The 26,318-nt window shown below is 37.3% G+C and overlaps 1 protein-coding gene across 2 annotated transcripts in view; it reads right to left on the bottom strand.

Annotated features, from left to right (window-relative positions):
• fax (failed axon connections) overlaps window positions 1-25,531 on the bottom strand; it is a 142,379-nt gene extending 116,848 nt beyond the window's left edge. For both annotated transcript variants that reach the window (XM_065229947.1, XM_065229955.1), the window contains exon 1: window positions 24,457-25,531. In XM_065229947.1, coding sequence (XP_065086019.1) covers window positions 24,457-24,855 — 399 coding nt within the window. In that variant the 5' untranslated portion in view covers window positions 24,856-25,531. The remainder of the gene's footprint in view (window positions 1-24,456) is intronic.
• Window positions 25,532-26,318: the final 787 nt, after the last annotated feature.

Here is a 26,318-nt window from a genome sequence, read left to right as displayed (position 1 = left end):
ATCTTCCGGAGAAAGTACAATAAAATCTCCCAAGGGATGTCTGAAGAATCTTTCAAAGGAAATCAGAAGAAATTTCCGTAGATTCATGGAAGTAACCCCTGAAGAAGAATCCGGGAAGTTTGGAAATAAAATTCTGGAGGAGTCGGATGTCAGTTTCTGGAGTAGTTGGATTTAACATTTGGAACAAGTTTACTTTCAGAGAAGTCGGACGAAACTTTAGGGGGAAATTCAAAGGTCTTCCAGGGTTAATCAAAATATTAATTAAATTAAATTGTTATTTTTTTTTTGATAATTGCTCATAATTGATATTCTTTTGGCTAAAACCATCATCCCATGGGGTACTTGTAATAAGGAATTAAATACTAAAAAAATGAATTCCAAAATCTCCACGATTTAAAAGTAAACACTTTTCCCTGCAATTTGATACTTCTACACAAAATTATCATGCACATAAAAACATGTTATCGATTTTTTTTTTCATACAATAGGAATGAACGAAAAGTAGTCCATAGCAAAATTCACTAAAATCGATTCCCATTATGTGCATATGAAATAGTGTAAAAGTTGACCCACATTTTGTATGAAAAAGATAATTTCATATTTATCTCAAGGCTCTGGGATTGATCCTTAAACCCCTACCCCTCAAATCAATGGTCCAGTGTAACATGCTTTAACTCTTCAGCCCGAACGCGTGATAAAACTGACTAAACTAAACTAATTTTCTGAACGGTCAATTCGCAATTCAACTAAATTAAACGTCGAAAATAATAGACTAACTATGGCTCAATTTGATTGATGGTGTTGCTAATCCTAGTCTTACGTGAGTAAACAGATAGTCATAGTAACCAACAAGCCCTCCAATTGAAATTTGAAATATAGGTTGAACACGAAGAAATCCGAATTCCTTCTTACCATAGGACATTGCTCGAATTTTTCTTCGTACACGGCCTATCATATTTTACACGAGCCCTGTTCCCACTAGTTTGGCTGCAAAATTCCATATCCGCTTGAAATCCTTCAAGTCAATTGCAGTTCCACCCTTTTTCTTCAGTATGTGCTTCGCAATTGACCAGTATTCCTCAATTCACCTTAGTTCCGGAGTATTGGCCGGATCTCCTTGGGAGCCAGTGTGATACCATTTTCGCTGTACCACTGTTTTGTGGAATTTGAGTAGTGGCAGCTTACCAAGTCTGGCCAGAATAGGCAATCCACCTCATGCTCTTCAGAAAAGGCAGTAGTCTCTTCCGTAGGCACTGCACCTGATAAATTTGCTGGTTTATGGTCCCAGAAGTAACGAAAGTTTCGCTTTTCAGCCCACAACTGCAGATTGCTTGCCAGACAAGGAAGTTAAGTTAAGTTTTCTTTATTATGGAGGCTTTCAGCCTGAGAATTTCGACTTCTTTTTTATGTTACATTCCTCCGGGGAACTCTTCCGGTCAATCTAGGTATTGATTGATTGATTTCTTTATTATAGAGACTTTCTGTCAACCGAAGTATAACATTCCTGCCCAGGAATTTGATCGAAAACTGCCAGGAGTGGATAGACCGGGATTTTCGTTTCGAGTGTGCAGGATCGAATCGCGGAGTACTCGCTCCGGTGAACTTATCATGACAACCAATGCCTACTGTGATTCTATATACTCTTAACTTGATTCAGTGAAATTATAAAAAAAAATTACTCAAAAAATGCATTAATGGCAGCGTTTTCAATGTGTCCGGTTTTTTTAGCATTCAACCTTTATTAAGCTGACGCACGGATTAAAACCCTATATTAGCTGTAATTCAGGCTTATATTACAAGCGAATACTGCGAGTTTAAAACGCCCTTATAGAACAAACCATTAGACGGAAATTTAAATAAGTAGGTACTTCAATCTGTTGTCATGTTATTAGAAGTAACTGTTGGAAGGAGATGAATTTTATACCCCGGGTTTTGCTTAAGTGTCCTAACTTACGGATCCACCCCTCTCTGCTTACGGGCGAGCATGTCTAGCGGGGTCCGTGTTTGTCCATTGATAAAGTAATAAATTGGCGATACCATTATATCACAGATTGAAGTCCTGTACTGGTAATGGCATAGGTAAATTTACGTGCTAAAACATTTTTTCTACATCATCATGGGTATAAAATACCGCGAAACTAGACCTACCAATTTTTTTACCCAGCTATTCAAAATGATGAAATAGAATAGAAAAAGAAACGTACAAACGTAAACGGATTTTCTGGTATTTTTTTATGTTTTTTTCCAATATAAATTTGAAAAATCAAAGCAAGCAAACATTTGTTTTGTCTTGGCGGTAAACTTCGTGTTTTTAAAGAATCTGTTTTCGTAAAATTCATACCCATTTCTATTTCGGCGCATTATTTCATTTTAAAATATCGAAAGGAATGCAATGACAAGAGCTTTTTATGATCTGAACTAATGTTTCGAAACATCTGGGTTTTAATTTTTGGACAACGCACCAAAGTAAATTGCACCATAAGCACTATAACTAGAACCTCCCATTATCGAGCATATTTTTAGTCTGTTATGTTTAAAGGGTGTCCACGATGAAATTGCCACACACAAAATTGATTCGCAAAATTCGAGTTTTCATCCGATTGCCATCAAATTTTCAGGGATTGAGAAATAACTATTAAACTTCATTTTACCATTTTACTCGTATTTTATTTACAGTCCATACGCAAATGCCCGCACCTTGGCCTTAACCCCGGCCATAAGATTCTGCACAACCTGTGAATCAACCGTTTTTTGCATGTAAACCCATACTTTCTTCAGTTCCTCGACTGTCTTCACTACCTTAGGTCGTTTAAGAAGGTGCTGCTTCATAATCGCCCAGTACTTCTCGATGGGGCGGAGCTCCGGAGTGTTGGGAGGGTTAAACATTTTCGGCACGAAATTGACCTTATTGTCCGCATACCACTTCAGCACGTCCTTGGAGTAGTGGCATGAGGCCAAATCCGGCCAGAAGATTGTTGGGACGTTGTGGGCCTTCAGGAGAGGAAGCAGCCGCTTCTGGAGGCACTCTTTTATGGTGCACTCCGCTTCCCGCACGTGCAGATGGCTTGCCAAACCAGGAATTTCTTCGCAAATTTGGACATCTTCTGAGTGCGGACATGCTCCGGAACGCTGAACTTATCCTTGGCCGTGAAAAACAGGTTGCCGGGGATCTGTTTGAAGTCGGCCTTCACATATGTTTCGTCGTCCATGATGCAGCATTCAACTTTCGTCAGCATGTTAAGGTACAACTTCCTGGCACGGGTTTTGGCGGACTTGTTCTGCTTCTCGTCGCGATTAGGGGCCTTTTGTACCTTGAACGTTCGAAGCCCAGCCTTAGTTTTGGCCTTCTGGACAAAACTTCGGCTTAGGTGCAGCTTCTTAGCCACATCCCTAACGGAGGCGTTCGGATTTCGGTTGAAGGCCCCAACTACGCGGTTGTGATTTTTGGTGTTGTACGGAATACTTTTTCCTTCACTTCTGGGCTTCCGATCGGTGGTCAACCGTTCCTCGAACCGCTTAATCACTCGCGACACCGTGGAATTCGCGATTCCCAACGTTTTAGCGAAGGAATGATGCGAGAGATCCTTGTTCTCGTGATGAATGCGCAAGATTTTATCACGCACGAGCTGTTCTTTCGACTCCATTTCCGCGAGTTTTGATCACAGGACTTTAAAACTTGCAGGATGTAAATAATGCACTATGAACTAAATCCACCCAAATTTTCATTAAATTCTACCCAACGGTTAAAAAGTTAGAGCAATTTCATAGTGTGGCAATTTCATCGTGGACACCCTTTAGTCCAAATTTCTGAAAAAAAATGCTTCTTGCTTCTATTTTAAAAGATTTCTTGTACAATTTCAAAAATTCTTAGAAATTATTCTTATGATTTTCTTTAATTTTGAACGCTCATTCGGCGTAATGAATTTGGTCTACTAGCTTTCGCCCAATGTCTCGACATCGTCTTACATACAAATACACTGCCGGTGAAAGCATAAAACTCCATTGGAAGATTGCCGTAAAAGCTCAACGCAGATGTCGCCACTGCATGATGATGATAATGTTGACAGACTGCATATAAAATTCGTGAAAATTAGCGTTAAATCATAATTTTCATCAAGCCTGTGTAAAATCCTTCCAATATAACATTCTAATTGAAGAAGAAAACGTTTTTACGATCAGACTGATGTGCATCTTTGACTTTTCCAATTGAACTTTCATAAGATATATTCATTTCATTTCGCGGCTCCATCAATGCTGCATCGTAAATATGATGGTAAACAGAAGTTAATTGCTCAATTACTCAAAATAAAGATGATTTGTCATCTTGTTATCACTTTGAAGACCATCTAGCACCATTTTATAGTATGGTGCGTGTTGAGTAAAGCAAGTTCCGTTGCGTTTTCCGTCGAAAATTGTGAGTATCAATATGTTTGCTTAGAAAAAGCCAAAATGAACATTTATTGAATATTGGCGTCCTATACAACCAATTCTCTTTTACCACCAGCATGATACAACCTTTCCTAAGTAAATTCACTTAATTTCCACTTTCATCTTAGTGGAAATCGCACATATTCACCATTTTCCGAAAAATGCAGCTCCGCAGGAGGTAACCTCTCGCTGTGGGTGCAAACTTGTTATGCATAATTTTCCATGAAAACATCTCCGATCCATACCGAAATAATAGCAATTAGTTTTCAAACACGTTTTCTTACACGATTCAAGCAAAAGTTTCCACGGGAAATTATTTGTTTTTCTTTATGGACCGATTTGCCCCAAAAAGCGTCGGTTTTACATGGAAAATTTGGAAACTATCCTCCTTCTAGTAGTTCTCACTTCGAAATGTAGGAGGCGAAAGCTTGGAAAAGTTTCACTGCAAGACGCCAATAGCACATGGAAAAATTATGAGGAAACCAGCATTACAGTGCTCCTCAAATAATTTGAAGAATTCATCCATCATCGGTGTAGACGGATGTAAAGTTTCAATTGATCAAGAAGAAATAGAAACTAGAGTGAGTTAATATATACGCACGACTACCGCATCAACTGCGTTGCATAATGACAAAAGTTCAATGACCTTTTGCAAACGACAGTAAGCAATCCAACGACGATACAGTGAATTCCCGTTCATCCAATTGCCTACACAACTACCAGCTCAGTTATTCATACTCCTTTTTCTGCATGTCACAGTATGAAATTCAATCCTACTCCAGCATAATGACATCTGCACAAATGCACAAAAGCCCAGCTCCCCCACGCTGAACTGTCGCGAGAAAAGCGAAAAATTTCCCTCCATCATAACTCATTAATTTTATTTCAAGCCCTCGATTTTTGCTGCCTTCCTTTTAGTTTCGTCCATAAAATCGCCTGCTCAACCCCACACTTCTCAGCCTGTGTGACCACGAAACGCCAATGCGCATCGGCCGTCACCATGCCCGAAGCAGTAATCCTTTTGTGCAAAGAGGTTCCATCTCCGGCGTACGAAGGTGGGTAGGTCCAATGACGAAGCCAACCAAACCAACGCGCGCGCAACTTGCGATCATTGACCGCTCGAGCGCACTCGACCATCCTTTCTATTATATTCCACCAAAGTGCAACCCACCACCAACCGAACAGCATGGAGGACGCGGAATACATAGGCAATCGGAGAGGCTTTAAAACCAGCTGAGCATTAAACTAGATGACAGCCGGATGAATAGCAATGGCATCTCTCTTTTTCCGTCTGCCTGGTTGTGAATGCTTTCGGTCGTTCCCAAGTTGTGCTAGGTCGAGGTTGTGATAAATTTGCAATTTATTGCAATAGATGGTAATACATAAATTGCATCGGCACACCAGTAGCAGCTGAGCTGTTGGATGACAGCCATCGGACTAACGGAGTTTCGACGGAGCAAATTCAGTTTAAGATGATTTCGCATTTGGGCATTGGAATAAATGTTATTTGAACATTCAAACAACCCATCATAGCATTCGTTTCGAAGTTACGTTTGGCTGAAAGGAAACGCACGGTACTTTCACACCAAATCTAAAACACTAATTTCAAACGTTACGTGATTTATCAGATGTTAGTAACACTATAATCACGAGCCGAAACCATACGATGCACCCGATGTTCGCATAAATCCACTCAATTGGACGGATTCATGTAACCCAGTGCGCTTCGTCGACTCGTCCCGATGCTTGCAGTCAAATATAACAGTCTTCAACTACATAGAGCTGCCACTTAAGCGACCGCAGAGAGATGTTGATGATGATAATAATAACGATTACAGTCGAGGTAGACATTGACCGCGCAGTAAGCAAGGAAACGCAGAAAACCAACGCCCAGTTTGTCCATGGTGGACCCGCGAGGCTACTTCGTCGCTTTGAGAGATGCTACTATTACAACCGAAGAGGCCACTGGAAGGAACCACCATCAGCATCACAACCATCACTTCATTTTCTTGAACGCGAGATACGAAAGGCCAGACCATCATCACACACAGCAACAACATCCAAACTCGGAACCGAAGCAAGTACAGTTCATCGACCTTAATATTGAATTTGATAATTAAGCCTTTGCTTCTGTGGCTCCACTTTTTTTTTCTGGTGGCTTCGGGTGGTTCAGCTTTAAAAAGTTTTTATTGTACCACACACCACTTACGGGAGTCTCTGCGGTGGATGCTGAGCTGATCTTTCCGAGATGGATATAATATCGTTGTTAGTGCCAGCACGTGGTGAGGATTATTTTGATGATGGCAATAGATAGCAAATCGAGATCGTGGACGGTAATTACGGTTTGCTTTTCGGTGTGTGTGTGTGTGTGTGTGTGTGTGTGTGTGTGTGTGTGTGTGTGTGTGTGTGTGTGTGTGTGTGTGTGTGTGTGTGTGTGTTTGCAGATAATTTAAACATGCAACAACAACAAGAAATCCGCAGTGTGTCAATATCTAGTTTGCGGAAAAATCCAACGATTCGCTGATTTGCTAACAATATTGAAGATAAGCTGCGTGGCTTCAAATAACCTCATACTTTCGGTTTCTCGTACATACCATTCCATCCATGACTGCGAGCACTATAACTTTATAGTTTTACATTGTGTTCAATAAATTTAGTCAACTATATAATAATAGTACCTTAAACAAGAATGTTCTTTCAACTATGGTTTTCGTATGAATTTCAAACAATAACCATATTGCCACTATTTGCATAACAGTCCCATTTAGATAGGAATTCCACAGGGCATGCGACTATTATACGAATAGTAGTAGCATATGTTTAACATTAATATAGTATAATTTACTGATATTAAGTTGCTGAAATCTAAAGCAAACTAAAAAGTCTTCTTATAATATGGTAGATGTACAAATTATGGCTATAGAGCAGTTACACGCTTAATGCCGAATTGTTCTGACGCGATCTGCATATTCTCCGATTTGCATGAAACTGAGTATAATTGTTTGCTATGGCCAATTATTTACAGTATTTTGAATCTCGCAAAAAACATCGAAATGGCGTATTAAATTTTTTTTTAACAAATCATGCCTCGTCACTTCCGATCGAAATAACGTCTGAGACAAAGTAGTAGTAGTAGCAAAACCAAATTTTTTGGAAGGATATTTCTATTAACAAAATTCAGGTAATTTTGGGTAAAAAATCAAAATAACGATAACAATTTTTTGAACTTTTTGTTTAAATATTTTTGTGAAATTTTACACTGAAAACAATTTTTTAGACTTCCAATTTCTTTTTCTGTGCGAATTAACAAAATTTGTCCAAAAGTTGTTTTATTAATTTTGTAGTGTACCACTTGAAATTTTCACAGAATACAGCAAGTTTTGTAATGAAAAATGTTCAAAAAATATTGAAGTTTTAATTTTTTTTTTGGTTTTTAATATCCAATTATTTAATTAATTAATTGAACTATGAAATATCGAATATGCTAATAACTTTTTATTGGCCGAGTTTTCGCCAAATGTGAATAATTTACCATAATAAACTATTATGTAAAGGTTCATGCAAATCGTAAAAGGAAGAGTCTGCAGCTTGCGTGCGCAAACCATATCAATCCTGTCGGAAAGGACAGATATTCCCTTTCCCGATTTGAGTAGCAGCGCGTCGGATCGCAAGAAAAGGACATTACAAGTTTTGTTACAAAAACTGATAGACCCTATTAAACTTTTGGTTTAGAAATGATTTTATTTCTTCGCCAGTTGATTCTTAAACCTGTCGATTGTGTATGTTTTATTAAAAAACTGACGGGTCTTTAGAAGATTCTGAGCAGTAGAACTTCTTGGCCTTACAAAGGATTCGAAGAAAAATGATCATAGATTAGAAATTCCTACGGAAAGCTCGGATATTTTTTTTATCTGGTCTAATTTTTAAGATTTTGAAAAAAGTTTTCAATATCCAGATATTTGCACAATTTCAAAAATACAAGACAGAGTTTGGGTAAACAATTAGAATTATTTGCGATCTCGAACTTGTAAAAAAAAATATATATATAAAATTAAATCATAAACTCAAAAGTTTAGACAATGTCTTTACAAAAAAAAAAAAAGAAGTAAGATAAGGTATCAAAACATGCACAGATAAGCTCTATTTTATAAAAAAAAAAATGTTTTGAAAAGGGGTTATTTTCAGCTTCAAGATACAGTGTCCATTCGATTAAGACAACACGTTTCCAATGTCTTGAATAGGATTGTGCTCAGCAGTTTAAAATCTTAAACTTTGATTAATATTTTTCGAAGATTGTCTGGATAATTGTGAAATTTTGGACGTGACCAGATATCAGATTTGCAACTTTTTAAACTAGTGGAAAGCTAGGAAATCAAAAATCCTATCTTGGAAAAATCGAATGGGTACTGTAGTAGCGATAGTAGATTGTTACATTTTTAATTTTATATTTGTTTCTATGTTATTGAGCACACTACGACCGTGCGAACTGTTTAAAACTTTATGTGTTCCACATGAAAAAGCAATTATTCTTTCATTTTGTTCAATTTGATTATATTTAAATATTCATTAACACAAAAACAATTCAAAATGTTTATAATGTTATTTGCTTTCTAGAAAATCCATCCAACGCTTAATTCAATTTCTTATAGAAGTAGAGTAGAGAGGACTCTGTATGTCATGAAAAATTGTCCAGAAAGCACTAGCATAAACTTGAGGGAAGAATTAGCTGATGAGGTCGTGTTGCCAAAAACGTAATGGAACTGTATAAATTAAAAAAAAAAAACTTAATAATAACAATATATTCAAATCTATTTTTATAAACGAATTCTTTATCGATCGTAAAATATCAAATCTCAAAAAAAAAACAAAGAAAAATATGGTGGTATGCATGGAAATTTATGTGCCATCCTAAATGAAGACAAAATCGAAAAAATGAAAATCGTGTAAAACAAGAACCTAATACTTATTTTGATTTTTTTTTTGATTTGATAACTTTGGTCTATTGTTAATGTTAACGAGCCCGTTATGGCATTAATGCTGCAGTTTTTGGCGCAAGGGTCTAACTCAAATTTGAAATAAATTCTCATGGCTTTATTGACATATGACAAAATCTATATTCTAACCTGACATAGAAATAAATTGGGTAAAACTAACATTAAAATTAAGATACATTCAATTAGGCAGGGCTGGAGGCAATCACTGCTGTCGAAAATAGTGATTTTAGTGAACATGTTGAAGAAATAAGTGACCAAATAGTGACTTATAAGAGAAGAAAAGTAGTTGTTATTTTTATTTTTATTTAGAAAGTTTATGGTAAAACCCTCGATATTAATCAGGGTGTCTACTGCAAAAATCTGAAAAACCGGGTATACTTAGGAAATTTTATTTTTCCAAAAAAATACCTGAAAGTCTCAGAGAATTTAATAGTTTTCTTGCTGAGGATATTTTTAAAAAATAATGAATTTTAAAATACAAGCATTTAAATTTTCTCGATATTGTTATTAACACTTTGAACTTTATAGACCGTGGGTTAATCTTCAGTAACAAATAAATTAAATTATTTTTTTTTTTTGGTTTTGGAACATGCATATTTTCTACAAATTTTAAATTTGAACTAGTTCTGGTATTAAAAGCTATAATACTTCAAGAAATGTTCAAGAATCTGGAGTCAAATTCCATGCACAGTTTTAGAGGCTCGTGGAATTTTGTTATAATTTCTTATGACCTCATTCCAAGGGAGTTCATCAAATGCTATCTGCTTTCAAGGTAGTTCTGATGAATTTTCGATTTCCTGTGAGTTGCATTTTAAGAAACTCTAAATTGAATTAAAAGTAAATTTTTATGAAAACTCTTATGAATTTCTGAGGAGCACAACTCCTGTGAACTTCAGATGAAAATTTCAAGGGGATTCTAAAGATAATTTCATAAATGCTAAAACGAGGATTTTTTGAAAATGCTAAAACGAGGATTACAATTAAATCTAAGAATAACAACAAAAAAACATCTTCGAATGAATTTAGAAAATAAATTCAGGAGAGTTTGCAAACAAATTATTAGTAGAAATCTAGGGAATTTGTGAGGAGAAATGCCAAAGAATGCATATGAGACTTTCAATGTGAGTAGAATTCCAAGGGAAGGAGTGAGATTCAAAAGGAAATCTGAAATGAATTCAATGAATATTCGAAAAATCTTTCCAAAGGGTTTCGTATTGTGAAGAATTTCAAGGTAATTCCGAGGAAACTAAAAGAAAATTGAATTCGGAGGATAGTTTTAATGATAATCTCCGTTGAATATGGAATGGACTATTCTGAGGTCTTTAGAACAACTTGAAAGTTCCCAAATTTTACCTGAAGTTAATGAAACTGCCTTGAAGTTCTTTTGTAGTTTGAGAAAGTGACCTGGTGCTTACAATACTTCTCATCAAATTCTTAAACTTCCCTGAACTTTATAGGGTTTCCTTAATTTTCCTGAATTTTTCTAACGACAATGGATCTCCTCTAAAGGTTTTTTTTTGTTTCCTCTGTTCGGGACCTAACACTACTGCGACCAGTAAATTGATCTATTGTAGTATATCCCGTGTCCTTAGTTTAGTGCATGTCGTATTACTCCATCACTATTGAGAAATGATGAAGTATTCGATTTTTTTTACAGTTGTCACTCTTTTATTTATCGCAAGGATCCGACTCTAATTGAAAGGTCCCGCTATTTATACCCTTCGGAGTGTTGAAACACCCTCGAAAGGCGCGCCCCTTTGTCAGTCAAAATTGGATTCCTTAGCAAAAAAAAAAAAAAAGGTATGACACCGATAATGACCATGCATCAGAACCCTAGCCTTAACCACTTCAAACTAGGGAACAACGAATAGAAGATTAGGAAGCACATAGATGAAGAAAACTTATTTTTTTTTCCTTGTTTCAAGATCATCCTCGGTAGACAAAGCCGAGTCTTGTCACTATCAACAAGGCATACAAAGTAACAAGGACTAAGATGTGTTCCTTGGATTACTGAAAAATCCTGTTCCCCTAGTTTGAAGTAGTCAGGACTAGGAATCGGTGGTAGATCTTACATCCCGTAACGTACCACGAAAACGTGATCTACCCACGTTACGGGGCAAAAACATCTAAAGGTTTAACAATACGCTGAAGTTTTCGAAACTTCTTTAAAATTTATGTGACTTCTCTAATGTTAACGGAACTGCTCTGAGGTTTTCTATTCTTTTCTGAAATTCTCAAAACTTCTCTTAAGTTTTTTTGCTATTCTCATGAAGCTTGTTGAACTGTCCTAAAAATGTTTAAGCTTCCGTGAACTTCTGAACTTATGCGAAGACCTCAATTAACTTTTTAACGTCTCCGAAGTAATCTCTGTAGAGAAAATCGATGAAGAGAATCGATCAACAATGATTGGCCCTGTTCACGTATTGCGCGAAATACAGCACCCTTAAATACTCTCACGTTTTCCGGATGTTCATATAATTTTTATCACGTTCCAGAAGTTTCCGAAATTCCCTGAGTTTCTCGAAACTTCTTTAAAGTTTCTACAATTTCCTTTAAATTTTTTGAACTGCCCTTTTTTCTGATCTGTCTTGATGTTCTCGAAGCTTCCCTAAAGCTTTCAATTCTATTGAATATCTCGGTTCTGCTCGGAAATAAATGGAATTCCCGTAAACACCTTTAAATTTCCCTGAAATTCTCTGGATTTCTGTGAAGATACTGAAATATTTCTGAAGTTTTCATAAATTATCTGAAGTTCTCTGTACTTCCCTAAAATTCTCGGAAAATCTCAAGGGTTCCCGATTTTTTTTCAGCACATCATGGAACAATCCTGAATTTTTCTAAATTTACGATTATAGGTCTTTAAACTGCTCCAAAAGTCTGGACTTAAGTTACGGGAACTGCTTTTAAGATCTGAATTTCCCCAAAGATCTCTAGATATAGTTTTCTAAAGTGCTTAGATTTTCTTTAAAAAATTGCACAATACCCCGCAAGTTTTCTTTACTTCTCAAGTTCGCTTGACACCTGTGAAGTGCTTTGTAATTCATAAAAGTTGATGAATTTATCCGTTAAAGTTCTGGGAAAACCTGGGAAACTCAGATAATTTTATTTTTAAAAATAAGTAGACACCCTGTAGTTAGAAAAAAAAAAGACGATCAAACGTCACAAAACTTTTTCGAATTGTTCGAAAATTAGAACAAAATGTAGGCATCGATTGGACTATCAGATCCTACACAGTGCAGTGCAAGAAGAATGATGAATCTTTAAATAAATTCACGCTAAAAAATTTGAAAATAGTGACTGATTAGGGGCTGTCCATAAACTACGTAGACGGTTGTCAATTATCCACGGCCCATACGAATATTAAATTTTTTGTATGGACAATTGTCAACGCAGGGGGAGGGGGGGGGGTCAATAATCCCTAAAAACTGTCTACGTAGTTTATGAACAGGCCCTTACAAGAAAAAGTGATTTTAGTGACTTGATCTTAAAAAAAAGAGACTTTTTAGTGACTGACTTGAAAAAAGTGACTCGCTACCAGTCCTGATTAGGGAACCTCTTGGGTCAAAAACTGGTTCACTTACTCGAAGTCTAAATGTTCCAGACATGACAACCCACCTAGGAGCAACTTGCGACCAGTGAGAAACGCTGATCTATACTATAGCATGCAGAGAATCTCCTTACACCGGTCTTGCAGCAGTTCCACCTAAGATCTAGTTTCTGCAAAACTTGCAAACCAACATTTACAACATTTATTGGTATGCATTTCACTCAATCTCATGGCCATGAAACAATTATCAAAAACAACTAATCCAAGATATACACACGTTTTTCTCCTCCCTAACTGCTACATTCCAATGTTTACAATCCTTCTGGAAAAGCACTTTACACAACAAACAAAATTTGTACTCGATTTCATCTTTTCTCTCCGCGTGCACCTTCGCCGGTAGCTCTCACTTTCCTTGCATCGGATGGATCGATCGAAATGCATGTAACCGAAGAAAATGTCTATGAGCTGTTGTTGCCACCGTCTTGAGGTGCTCAAAAACGAATCCCTTTCCTCTCGCATCGGAAAATATTGTACCGGTAACCTGCTGAAAAATCTGACAGTTACATACACACAAATATGTATGTCTACCAGCCAACGGTTGGTAACGCGGTTTGGGGGATCCATCCAGATTATCAGAGCGTGAAGAGAAAAGAAAACACTGAACGAGTTTCACGACGCCCTTGCCATTCACCACCTTAGTTTCACTTCCTCTCCGTTTACTGGCATACCAAAACCACCTCTTGTTAGTTCGATTTCTTTTTTACCTATCTCTGGATATGAATTCGAACGAAAGCATTCGAAAAATTTACCTCACGACCTTGATGTTTTGGTTTCCGTCGTTCCTCAGAGGTTCTTATTGGTGCTCAAGTTTTTTTCGTCCGTAATTTATGACCCAAGTAAGCGTGACTGTTTGATGCTGAGAACGGGGAAGAAATTTTCATTCCATGGCACGACAGGCTGCAACACACCACTCCGAAAAGGTATTTAAATAAAAGATGAAGATATTTTCCCATTACGTATGTAAATGTTTGTCGCCTTCAGTGTTGAACGGCGAGCTGTAATGTGAATCGCAACCGCCAGAGAGTAAAGTGAGAAACGTGAAGCCAAAGCTCTGTTGGTGGCGTCCGTCGGTCCGACCGACCATCTACGAAACAACAGGTAGAACCTGTCTCGACTCATCATATTGTTATTTTTTCCCTTTCTATATTGGTCGTTTGCCAGCAAGTTCTTAGGATTTTGTTGAATCGATGCGTATCTCTGAATATCCTGCGTCTGCCATTTATGAGATCGTTAAAATTTAATGCCAATTTCGAGGGATGTGTTGTTGTGGACAAGAGCAACCCGGTTGACATCACATCTAGGGAATGTGCAATTTGAGGGTGTTAATACTCATCCCATCAATAGCTATGTGTATCCGGAGACAGGAATGTCTGAGCCCTCATAAGTATAGAATGTGATAAAACGATTCCTCTGAATTATCGTTTATGAACTCTTAATTAGAACTTGTGAGGTCAGCTCCGAAGAGCCTAGATTTACCTTCTTCAGAGGAAGCAAAATGTGTGTTGTTAAACTGTCAACCTACTATAATAAAAAAAAATGCTAATCTTCCAATCGATTACGAGTTTCGGTGATGGTTGGAATGGATTTTATACGCTCGTAAACACTTCCTACGCACAAAAGAGTGGCCAGGCGGTAGATGTGGTGTGATGTGTCAAGTGGCATCCTCTTGGGGTGATCAATGGATTGGCGTACAACAGGTGGTAGGTCGTCATATTAGGAGCTTTTTATAGCAAATTCGCTTTCTTGTTTGTGCTTAGAAAATTTCGAAATTGACCCTTACGGTGCCGTGCTTTTCAGAGTAAATATTTTGATTTCTTTACTCAATGATCCTTTGAGTATCAAAATCAACCAGCGGATGGCAGCAAATTAAGAACTCGATCATAAGATAGAAAATACCACACCCGAACGAAAACGCAAATGATAGAACTATTCCACAAATGGTTTTAATTGGTATCTTGAACACGTCGATAAGTAAAATAACCATACAAGTTTTATTAGGGTAGTGTTTCCGTTTCCATTTCCCGTATTTTATTTTGCGGAGCGATACTAGAGGTACCGTTTATGGCTTTATGCGGGAATTCCCAGGAATTACAAAATACTTTTTATCTTGTAATCAGACAGCTGTATCAGATAGCGTTTTTTTTACTTTCTGTCTGTTAAACGATACGAGCACTGACTTCCTCTGGAATTGCCTTCCGGCCTCCAGGAAGTTTTTGCACATTAACCCTCGGAAGTTTCGTTTGACATCGCTTGGGTGTTTTTCCTATTTTTCTCGGAAAATTCTTCTAACTAATTTGAATGTTTGATTTCAATTGCTTCCAAAAATGTATTTTTACATTGCTCCCATAATTCCTTTTCCTGGTTCCCATGGCAACATTCTTTCTTGTAAAATGTTTTTACTATATCCGAATTTTTTTTTTCGTTTTCTCTCTGTAGTTTCTTTTAACTTCTCTCTGAATTATATACCACCTTTTTCTGGAAATTTTATCCTTGAAGCTTCTTCCAGCATTTTCCAGGTATCGCAGTGTTTGTCTCCTGGCTTAGTTAACTAATGGGCCCTTCTGGAGATTGTAGTCTATTTTGGTTTTTTAAAGGCTATTTATTACCTCTCATTTTAGCGATTCTAGGTCATGACTCGACGTTTTAAGGTCATGATGGCGTTTCAAAATTAATTGGAGATTTTCAAGCGTTTTGCGTTCCTGGATGACCAAAATTTGTAAGTTAATCCAATGTATTTTCTGGCATTTAGTGCATTTCTTTCAGATTTGTTGAAATTTTCTAATTTTTTAATTTTTTAAATTGATCTTTCCATCTTCCGGCATTTTAGCGCCATTTTGTTATATAATTCCACTTAGCATTTTTTATCAAGGGTTCTAACGGTATTCACGCCGTTTTCGGACCATTGTGTCTTTTAAAGATAAAACCTTGACCACTGCGTTCATGTTGAATATGTGTCTTTAATGTTGATGGGTCGTGAGTTTCTTGCACGTTTAAAAATGGGTCGCCATCTAAAAAAGTTTGAGAACCACTGCCCTAGAGAATTTTTATGCGAATTCAAATCGAATTATTGACAGAATTTAAGGGAAAAGAATTCAAGTGAACTCCTAGATAAATACCTAAAGAATCATACTCTGAGGCTTATTGAAAAAAAAAATTGAAAAAATAAAATAAATCCAAAATTCTAATGAAATTTTCAAGCAAATTTCAAGGGGTTTTCTGAGAAGAATTCAAAGGCATTTCTGAAGACAATTTGTTCAACGAAAAAAATGAGAAGATTTTCATTGGAAATTGCAGTTATTGTTACCTCTACCACGATATGTGCTTCTGTCATCGTCGACTTGACGATCTCGAGGGGACACGGGTAGGGTAGGTGCTGCTACTGTACCTTCGACCAATGATAGTAATTGATGGTATGCTCCCATCCAGAGTTATGTACTACTACGCTTTCTACTCTCTACAGGGTGCGTGACGAATTTTTGCAATAAATTTCAAATAGTAATTTCTCATGCTTGTGCATCATGATTTAGATATATTTGGCAGCACTGGATAGCTTATACTGTTAGGTGTAAGATTTAAACAAACAATGTTGAGTAAACGTAAAGATGTCGAAACAAGAGAGCAATCTGTCAGCCGTTGTCGCTTTGTTGCGCGCCGGAGTATGCATGAAAGAAATAATTCGGTCGGTAAATGTGTCTGAAAGAACAGTGTATAATATTAAAAAAGGCTTGGCAAAGTGATAAGACGGAGCACCTGCTCATACTGCTAATAAAGCACAGAAATGGCTTACGGAAAATATTTCGTAAATTTGGGAGGAAGAAATTTGGCCCCCAAGCAGTCCCGATATCAATCCGTTGGATTATTTTGTATAGGGCGTCGTCCAACGGGATACCAATAGAACCCCTCACACCACACTTAAGTCGCTAAAAGCTAAAATCAAGGCAGTGATGACATCTATGGATCGAAACATTTTAAAACGTGCATACTGCAGTTTCCGGAAGCGTCTAACTACAGTCGTCGAAAGGGAAGGCAATTTTTTTGAATAAATTTACTTACAACTTCCATATGTTGTGAAAGAAAATAAATCGCACAAAATTCATTGCTAGAATAACTAACTGGTGTATTTTTTTCTCAAATATGCCATTTACTGCAAAAATTCGTCACGCACCCTGTATATGCAATTTTCACACTACCGTACTCTAACGGAACTATCAATTCTATACCTTCATCTCCTCATCTATCGTATAAAAATTACCACTTCAGTCTGTTATTTGAAATTAGCATCTTCAACTATGTAAATCGTTGACTTCACGCAGAAGTAATAGGGTTAACTACCCCATTTCCGGCCTATTAAGCACAACCCGCACTTAGTCTTTCTTAATCTAGCACAGCATAGCACCAAACAGAATGTTATTATTACTGATGGCTTTCAAATTTATTTACCTTTCCGTACGTACCGTAAGATTTGATAAAGAGAAACCAATCGTTGAGATATTGTCAAAAGTCTAACACTGCTTCTTGACGCCAAACTCGGCCTAACGCATTGAAACGCCATTCAAAGGCCAATGAATTCACTTCGGCCTATCGGATGATTAAGATAAAAATTGATTCGGTCGGAGCGCTTCTTTTGTTTTTGGGAATAATGGGTGCAAACCTTCATATCACGCGTTCTCATTGACTTCGTTCCGTAGCTTATTAACTAAAGTATCGTACCAAACGCATAATTGACTTGTTAACTCTGAAATCATGGATTTATTTGAAGTTTTCTGCTCGATAGGCCCAAAATGGGCGATTAGGCCGAAATAGTTCTCTAAACTTGGCAAGGGTAGACACCTTTGGGGCAAGTCACTAGGACTCCGGGGGGAAGTCAGTAGAAGCTTCCAGGATAAATTACAAGAATCTCACTGAACCAGGCAGAAGAAACTTCTTTAGGAAGTCTGGAAAATAGTCACAGGTGACGTCGGAAGAAGCTTTTCTGAGGAAACCAGAAGTGCTTCTTGGGAAAGTCAACCTCCAAGAGAACGTGGAAGATTTTCCGGAGGAAGTCGTAAAACATATTCTAATAAATCTGGAACCGCACAAAAATCGAAGAAATTTCCGGGGAAAAGAGCCTTCTTGGAAAATTCAGAATAAAAAACTTCCAGGCAAGTCTGAAGAATCTTTCGAATAAAATCTGAAAATATTTTCGGAGATAGTTGGAATAACATTCTGAAGGCATCCTGAAGAACCTGAAAGACTTCCCCCTGCATTTTGAGACAACTACATACATTTGTCATCGGGAGATCTTGAACAAATAGTTTCTTTACCAATATTTTTCAAACAACTGAATTGAGCGAAAAATGAACCACAGCAGCAAGCGCTCAAATTGACTTAAATGTTGCGCAGTCAACTCTCTTGTACTTGATATTGAAAGAATCATTTAGTTTAGAAGAATATCGAGTTACGGAGGTAAATTTGGACATTTGTAAAATACCTGTTATGAAAGTCGTAATTTTTTTTTCTGAATGCACCTGTTTGGAAAAAAATAAATTTACGAGATCGACAAGATGTCTTCACCGCTACTTTTGAAATTCAATTTACTATTTCAGATTTGAAAAAAACTGAGTCTTTCCAGAAGCTCAAGGACCTTTTTAGAAGTCAAGGGCGGTTTGTTAAAATTAAGAGAACGTCATTTGATTTCAGAGAGCTTCATAAATCTTCAAGAAACATCGTGAAACTTTCGAAAACTTCGTATACATTCACTGAACTTTGTAGAAATTCTGGTAATTTTCTGGAAGTGCGGAAAATTGTATAGAAGTTCAGGTAACGTTGTAAAAGTTCAGCTAACTTTGTAGAAGTTTAGTGAACTTCAGAGATTTTTTTAAAACCTTTAGCAAATTTTGTAGAAGTTCAGATGTTCATCAAACATTGTTGAAAATTAGCGAATTTTGTGGAAATTCAAAGAACTTCTTTGCAGCTCAGGGATTTTTTTTTAACTTCATTAGACTTTTTAAAACATCAGGGACTTCGTAGATGTTCAGGGGGCTATCGTAGAAATGTAGGAAATTCAATATAAATTCGATGAATTCCCCGAAGAAATTAAGGAAGCTTTGTAAAAATTCGTAGAATTGAAAATTTTATGCAAGTTTGAGAAACTTTGTTGAAGTTAATGAAACTTTGGTTAACTATTAGAAATTATTTTATAGTTTTCTTGCAGCTTCAGGACACTTTGCTAAAGTTTAATTGACTTAAAATAAGATGGACAGTGAATTCCGTAGAAACTCAGGGAACTTCGCGGAATATTAACAAATTTCTTTAAAATTCATGGAACTTCTTAGAAATTTTGAGAACTTTGTAGGAATCAAGTGAAATAGGTAGCCATTCGAGGAACATCGAAAAACTCCATAGAAGTTCTGAGATTATTTTTGAAGTTTAAGGAACAAAAATGTATAAGCTCAGGGATTATTTAAAAGTTCATCATGCTTCTTAGCACTTCAGGGTTTGATTTGGAAACTAACTGGAAGTTTTAGGAAATTTGTTTCGCTTAAATGTTTAAGAAAATTAATTAAAAAGGTCATGGTTTTTCGTAAAGTTTGGAGAAGGTCCTGGGGCATGGTTGGAGATGGATGTTCTGAGATATTAGTCTAATGGAGAGAACTTAGAAAAATATTAACTTGGAAGAAGCTGAGAAAATTTTCCATACGTAAAAATAAGGGAACTTTTTAGATGTTCAATGAACATTTGAGCAATGTTTCCACCCCTCAGGAATGTGTAAATGGTAAATGCCACATTCGCCACTTGCTTGAGTACGGTGCTGGTTACGGTGTAATTTAATAATCTTGATTTGCTGTTTAAAGCAAACCCCACACGTATCAATATATTGACGCGAAGGGGAATTATTGACATTAATATTGATGATGTGAATACAGAAATATTGTCAGTACCGATGTATTGACGTCAATATTAAATGTATTGACAATACGATTATTGTCAATAAAAGCAATCGTAAAAATAAGAAATATTTTGTTGCAAGGTGATTTTTCTGAATATTTTTTGAAATTATCGGCAGTTCCCTGATGCACTTAAAATCCTTACTTTTTCCCGGTTTATCATGGCGATTCCAGTAAAGTAGTTAAATTGAAAGATTTTTCAAAATAGAGATTTAGTCTTGTAATAAAGAGCGAATCTTATTTTCCTTCACATTAACCCTTGTTCATGTTGTACCTGGCAACAGAGGAACCAATCTGTTGATCGTGACAACTTTTTAAACTTACAATGTTTACACAATTTATTAACAAATCTCTAAGCTTAGCTCTAGACGACATAGTAATATGTATGTAAACAAATTTCTGATAATGTCTGAGAACCTAAAGTTAATCACTTCATTCTATTAATCCACTAGCAGTGCGATGGGAAATATAGGTAACGATGAATACGACGAGCATGCTCAAACCAGTGTAACAGGCTGCCTGGCGCTTTTAAATCTGAATCAATAGCTTTTAATCTTCAGGTTAGCCTTCGCGTGTTAGGTAGTCAATTTTAGACAGATGATTTGTCACTATTTGCTTAGCAGATGAATTGCGTGTTATTAGCAGATAGGAGGATGGATTGTTTGTCAAATTATGTGACGACAACAAGCCGTGCTGCTTTGTAAAGCGTATTCAAAATTATAAATAAATAAATAAAATGTTCGGTGGAAGATTGATTCCCATCTACTACAAGCGAAAGTAAACTGTTCAATGCATTATGGAAACGTGTTTGTTTTAATTACTTATCTAAATAAAACTCAATAAAAATAAAAATCTCTTTAAGTATTTCATGAAAATTACTTACGAAGCGAAGCGACAAACCCATTACGGAGCATCTCATCCGTAAATAATTGGGGTGCAGGATCTCAATCTACTTTTTTCGATCCAACATAATGAAATTTTCTGATAAGCCCGAATCAGATTTGCCCACTTTCCACGTCGAACTCTGGCCGTCCAGACGTGGGAGTCTGAGGGCTTATCGCGCTCATGCCTCCGATGTCGTTTCCGTCCCACGCCTTTTGCCTCGCTCGAGAGCTGATCCTGTGTGGCTGGTTATGGTATAAGACGGTTTTCAACGCACACACCCAAACAATAGCTAGCGTCATCGTCATCTCTCTGTGTACACATTTAGGTATCCCTGGCTGGAACGGGGTGTGGAGGTCAGGGAAGGAAAACTGCACCGATCATGAGCACAAGTTCCTTTCGCGGTTTTACCATTCTGCAGCAACGCACTCGTTTAATGCATTGGCAAAATAATCATTTTCTTGTAACATGCATGAGCCTCCATCGAACATCATCAAGCGGGAAACAACGGACTCCTTTTATGCTATTAACGTTTCCATGGTACTTTTGTAATGTATGGCATGGAGCCTCAGACGGGGTACATTGGTATTGGTGCGTCTGGAAATCAGTCGAAAAACTAATGACGATGATGATGGAAGTGCGATGAGATGAGATGTGTTGGGAAAGCGGAACGTGGCGGGCTTCGTTAAAAGGATGCTTCAGTTATTTGCAGATTGCGGGAGGAGAACGAACAACACTGTGGTAGAGGACCATACAACGTTGAATTGAGCGAGTCACGAATACACTGCTGACATAACTGTAGCAGAGTACCAATACAGAGAACCCGGGTATGTTTAGAGGTAGGACATTCTTGTTGAAAATTAAGAGAGTAGATATAACTCTGCTAATATCATGGATATGACTATGGGTAGAGCATGGTCTATCATCTCTTCATCAGGATTCGGGGATCTGTGGTGGGCAGGAGAAGGTTTCTGGCAAAGACAAAGGACGAGGGTTGCCAGATTTGAGGTGAAAACTTTATTGAAAAAGCGAACTTTTTATAATGGTGTTCATGAAAATAAATCTCGCTTTCCCTTGAACTTGTGAGCAATAGTTAAATTTTTGCGATACATCGAGTTTCGATAATCGTAAGATATTTTCTAATAGGATATTATGATAATGATACCTAAATCTATACCATGATTATCTCTCCAAGGAACAGTAATTTTAAAGCGTCAAGAATTTCAACTGAATCGAATTAAACATGTGTTATATACAGATGATACGAACCTGAACAAAAATTACCTGAGAGTATTGTAACATAGCATTTGGTTAATAGCTGTGCTACATTTGGGGTTATTTATAAACTATGTAGACAGGTTTTAATTAGCTTTAGACAACTTGAGAGCTTTCGATGCCAATACCAATGCATGAATTTATATATTGTGTTGCAAGCACAATGATACGTGATGATATTCTATGCCCAGGGAAGTCGAGAAAATTTCCAACCCGAAAGATTCCATCGGCCGGACCGCGAATCGAATCCGCCGCCTCCGGTTTGGTAATACCGTGCCTTTACTGACTTGGCTGTGGGGCAAGGGTGCCATTCCATAGAGGAAATATTAACTTTTTAACATTCGCATTCCTTATGAAATTTTGACCGTAATGACTATTTTATGATTATTTTTATAGTGGGCTGTAAACGGAACCCTCGATTATTTATTTTATTCCGGAATTTTGGAAATTTTCTTGCTTGTGCGATATATCAGTGCCAACATTTCAAAGGGACGTAATTAGTGGTTTTTAGCCGTCGATTTCTCGCAAATAAAAGCTCATTCTACAATGTGCTCTAAATTGCTTTCAATTTTCTTTTCTAAAATTCTCTTGATGCCTTAGCGCGAAATATGCAATTGCTACTCCTACTCCTACTGCGCTGCAAAAAACAGCGGGGTAGTTTCAAGGGTCTAAATTAGTAATTCCACGCCAAATGACGAATCGGAAAAGCTCAACCTTCTCCATGAAACTTTGCATAATTGTTTGTTATGGGCAATGATTAACATTCGGCCATTTTAGATCTTGTAAAATTTTCAAAATAATGTATTAAAATTTTTCAAAACATTTTAGCACGGAAACGGTATTCAAAAATTAAAAAAATTAAAAAAAATGTTAAAAAACTAAATAATCTTTTTTTAATTAAGATTTTGATTTTTTTTTTTGTGAATGAAAAATGCAAACTTTTGGAATGTTTAAAACTATGGACGGTTAAAAATTGACAAAAATCGTAATTGTAATTTATTGATAGCATAACGAAAACCTATCAGTTACAGAACCATAAATCAGGTCAAGGAAGCAACCATTTTGAATCAGTTTAGTGGGGAAAAGTAGAACATAAACTTTTACTAAAATGTTTGAACTTTTTGTTAAAACGTTTTTCCAAGCTATTTGTACTCAGAAAACAATGTTTGAGATATTTAAAATATTTTTTATGTGAAAAAATATACAAAAAGCGTACTAACAGAAAGTTTAAAAATTTGACCAAAAGTTCTTGTTTTACGATTTTTGTCAGTTTTTATGTTTCCATGGTTTCCAAAACTTTTAATTTTTCATTTTTTTTTCATTTTTTTAATTTAAAAAAATTGGAAAGGATATTTTGAGATATTTAAGCTTTTTTAGCGGCACCGGTGGTGTAGTGGAAAGTATGATTACCTATCCTTCGAGCAGGCCTGGGTTCTGAGGCATAACATCTCTGATCACGCCTTCCTTCGGAAGGGAAGTAAAGCCGTTGGTCCCCGATTCATGAGTTGATGGGTCGATAGGTAAGGTACAGGTATGGGAGCTGCCTCCCTGGTGTCGGTAGCATTGATGCTCAGCAGGGGATACAAGATCGACGGAAAACAAATCAAGGAAAAAAAAAACTTTTTATAAAACATTTACTTAAAATAAATAAATAAAAAAAAAACATGTTCTGCTTTTTTTCAGCAAGACATTATTTTTCTCTAAAACATTGTCTCAGACATTATTTCGATAATTCCGAGCAGCACCTAATACTGTACTGCCCATAAAATCATAATTGTCCCATCTTTGGTTGATTTCCTATTCATATGTAGGTGTAAGCTTGCAAAAAAAAAAAACTTGAATATTTCACGATGTAATGATTCAGCTTTTTAGTTCTGTTAATCAAAATAGCGTCACAGAAATGTAGTTATAAGTTAGGTCAGAACATGTCTGTTGAAAAGAGGGCACGCCCTGACCTTTCCCAATATTTTCAATAGCACTGCTCTAAAACTAATGAGCATAGGAAAATTCAGATGATAAAAATTTAGTTATATTGAAGATAAAAATTATGTGCTGATTAAAAAAAAATCAAAACTTTAATTTAAAAAAATTTAATTCAGTTGGCAACCTTCTTTCGATAGTCATAAACATCAACTAGGGATCAAAGGCGACAATTCAGAACCAAATGCACACGCGATTGGCGGATTAAAACAAGTTCCTTTATCCCCTTACCTTATACAGAGAGAGAGATTACTTTATTAAAGAGGTTTCAACCTCGGACTGGTTCGTCTCTGATCGACCTTATACAGTCCACTTGCAGACAGTGCCCTTTACGTCCCAATCTCGCGCTTCACAACCCACTTACCTCATACTTGAGCCCAGCCAGTCTCAACCAGGTTTCCACCTTGAGACAGTACGGGGACATCGATGGCAGCAGTGGGGTCCGGGTGAACTGGTACAGATAAACCACATCCTTTTCGAAGTTGGCCTTGTGAACCAAGGGTTTCACTTCTTTCTCCTTTTTGGCCGGGGCCTGTTCGGTGGCAGCGGCCGATGTGGCCGCAGCGTCACCACCGGCTCCTGCATCGGCGGCATGATTTTCTGTGCCGGTTTTTTCACCTTCAGCGGCCTTCTTATCGCCATCGGCAGTAGCCGCTGCCGCAGCAGTGGCAGAATCATCCTTCTTCTCCACACCGGCTGCTGGGAGCTCGGTCTTCTTCTCCTCCTCGGTGGCGAGAGGCTTATTTTCAACTTCTGTGGCCATTTTTCGGGATTTTAATTTGTGGGGTTTCTGGTTGGAAACGAGTAAAAATCTGGCAGAAAATTCACGCACACAACGCTAGCCTATAACAAAATATTCGCACTTTTGGGTTCACTCTTCTCTTTATTCCTTTTCGGCCTTTCGAAAATTGCCGGAAATCACTTTGCAGGTTTCCAGGTCAGATGTTGATCGAAAACACCAAATCCTTGTCAATCACTGTATAGATTACACTGAAAAGCACTTGTTTCACTTAGCTTTATATCCAAATGCGGTAAAAATTCCGTGTTTAATCCAGGTTTTCTCAAAATCCAGGCGATCCTCTATCACTCCGTTAGGATAAAGAAAATTTAATCCGGTTCAGCGGTAGGCGTCGAACGACACAAAAAGCACTGAGATAGGACACAGATGACGAACACAACTGAACGATTAGACAGTGCTGTACCGTGTGTGGATTCGGTCGAGCGCTCGGACAATAACTTTCGAACCGTGGCTGTCGAAATAAGGAAAAGCCTTTCTATGCTTTTTGAATGATGGTTTTAACAATATAATTAAAACACCGATAGAGAAAGATCTTCGAACGGGCACTAAACTAGCTTCTCTCTGTTGGCGCTGAGACGGTTGGCTCTATACAAAACTAGGCGGCTGTGACTGGTTGTGTTGCTGCTGCTACTACGTCTGCTGCGTTGGTTACTCACAAAGAAGAGCAAGACGCGAAACGAAATACGACCAACTTCGACGGTGAAACGATACTTTGGCGTCCTTTTACCAACACTACCGCACATAGCCGTCGACTGGCTCTGAATGTGTACGTGAATCTGCAATTACTCTCATTTTCCAGTCATCAGATTCCAGTTAGGGAGTGAGCTTTCGCTATGAACATCTAGAGGAGTACAAAGGACAGCAACAAACAAACGAAAAGTGCATCGGGAAATCAACTCCACTAACACATCTTAACGAATTGATTACAGTTTGTTCCATTTTGAACTGCTAGGGTAAGGAAATCAATGCTGGATAGTTCATGAGGTTTGGTTTTTGGAAGACCGACGTGCGACGCATTAAAAATACAATCCAGCGTGGGCGTACTTTGGTTCGCGTGTAAAGGGCCTTAGAAAGTTTGTTTACAAATGCTTTTGTGCCGTTATCAAATGTTATGCCTGACTTTTTCATAGCACATTCTTAATTTTAAGCTCAAAGATTAAACCCACAGGCTGAGTGATGAAAGTTTAAAAACCAGCATAGTTTTTATGAGGCAGCTGAGTTTTCAATTTCAATAAAACATACTTTGGCGAAACATGTATGTAAACAAACTTTGATAGAGTCATGGGGGCTCGAGAACTCCTGGCTCAGAGCTTTTGGCGGGAATCAACCGAGAAAGAGCACACCAGTTTTAAACTTGAGAAAATTTTCAAACAGTTTTCCATTGGATTGCAAAATAAAATTGGTCGACTCCCCAGTACCCAGATTTG

Source organism: Ochlerotatus camptorhynchus, unplaced genomic scaffold, assembly GCF_037179485.1.
Source record: "Ochlerotatus camptorhynchus isolate MF236.1 unplaced genomic scaffold, CSIRO-AGI_Acam_v1.1 ptg000025l, whole genome shotgun sequence".
NCBI lineage: Eukaryota > Metazoa > Arthropoda > Insecta > Diptera > Culicidae > Ochlerotatus > Ochlerotatus camptorhynchus.
This window is presented reverse-complemented; position numbering and strand designations above follow the sequence as displayed.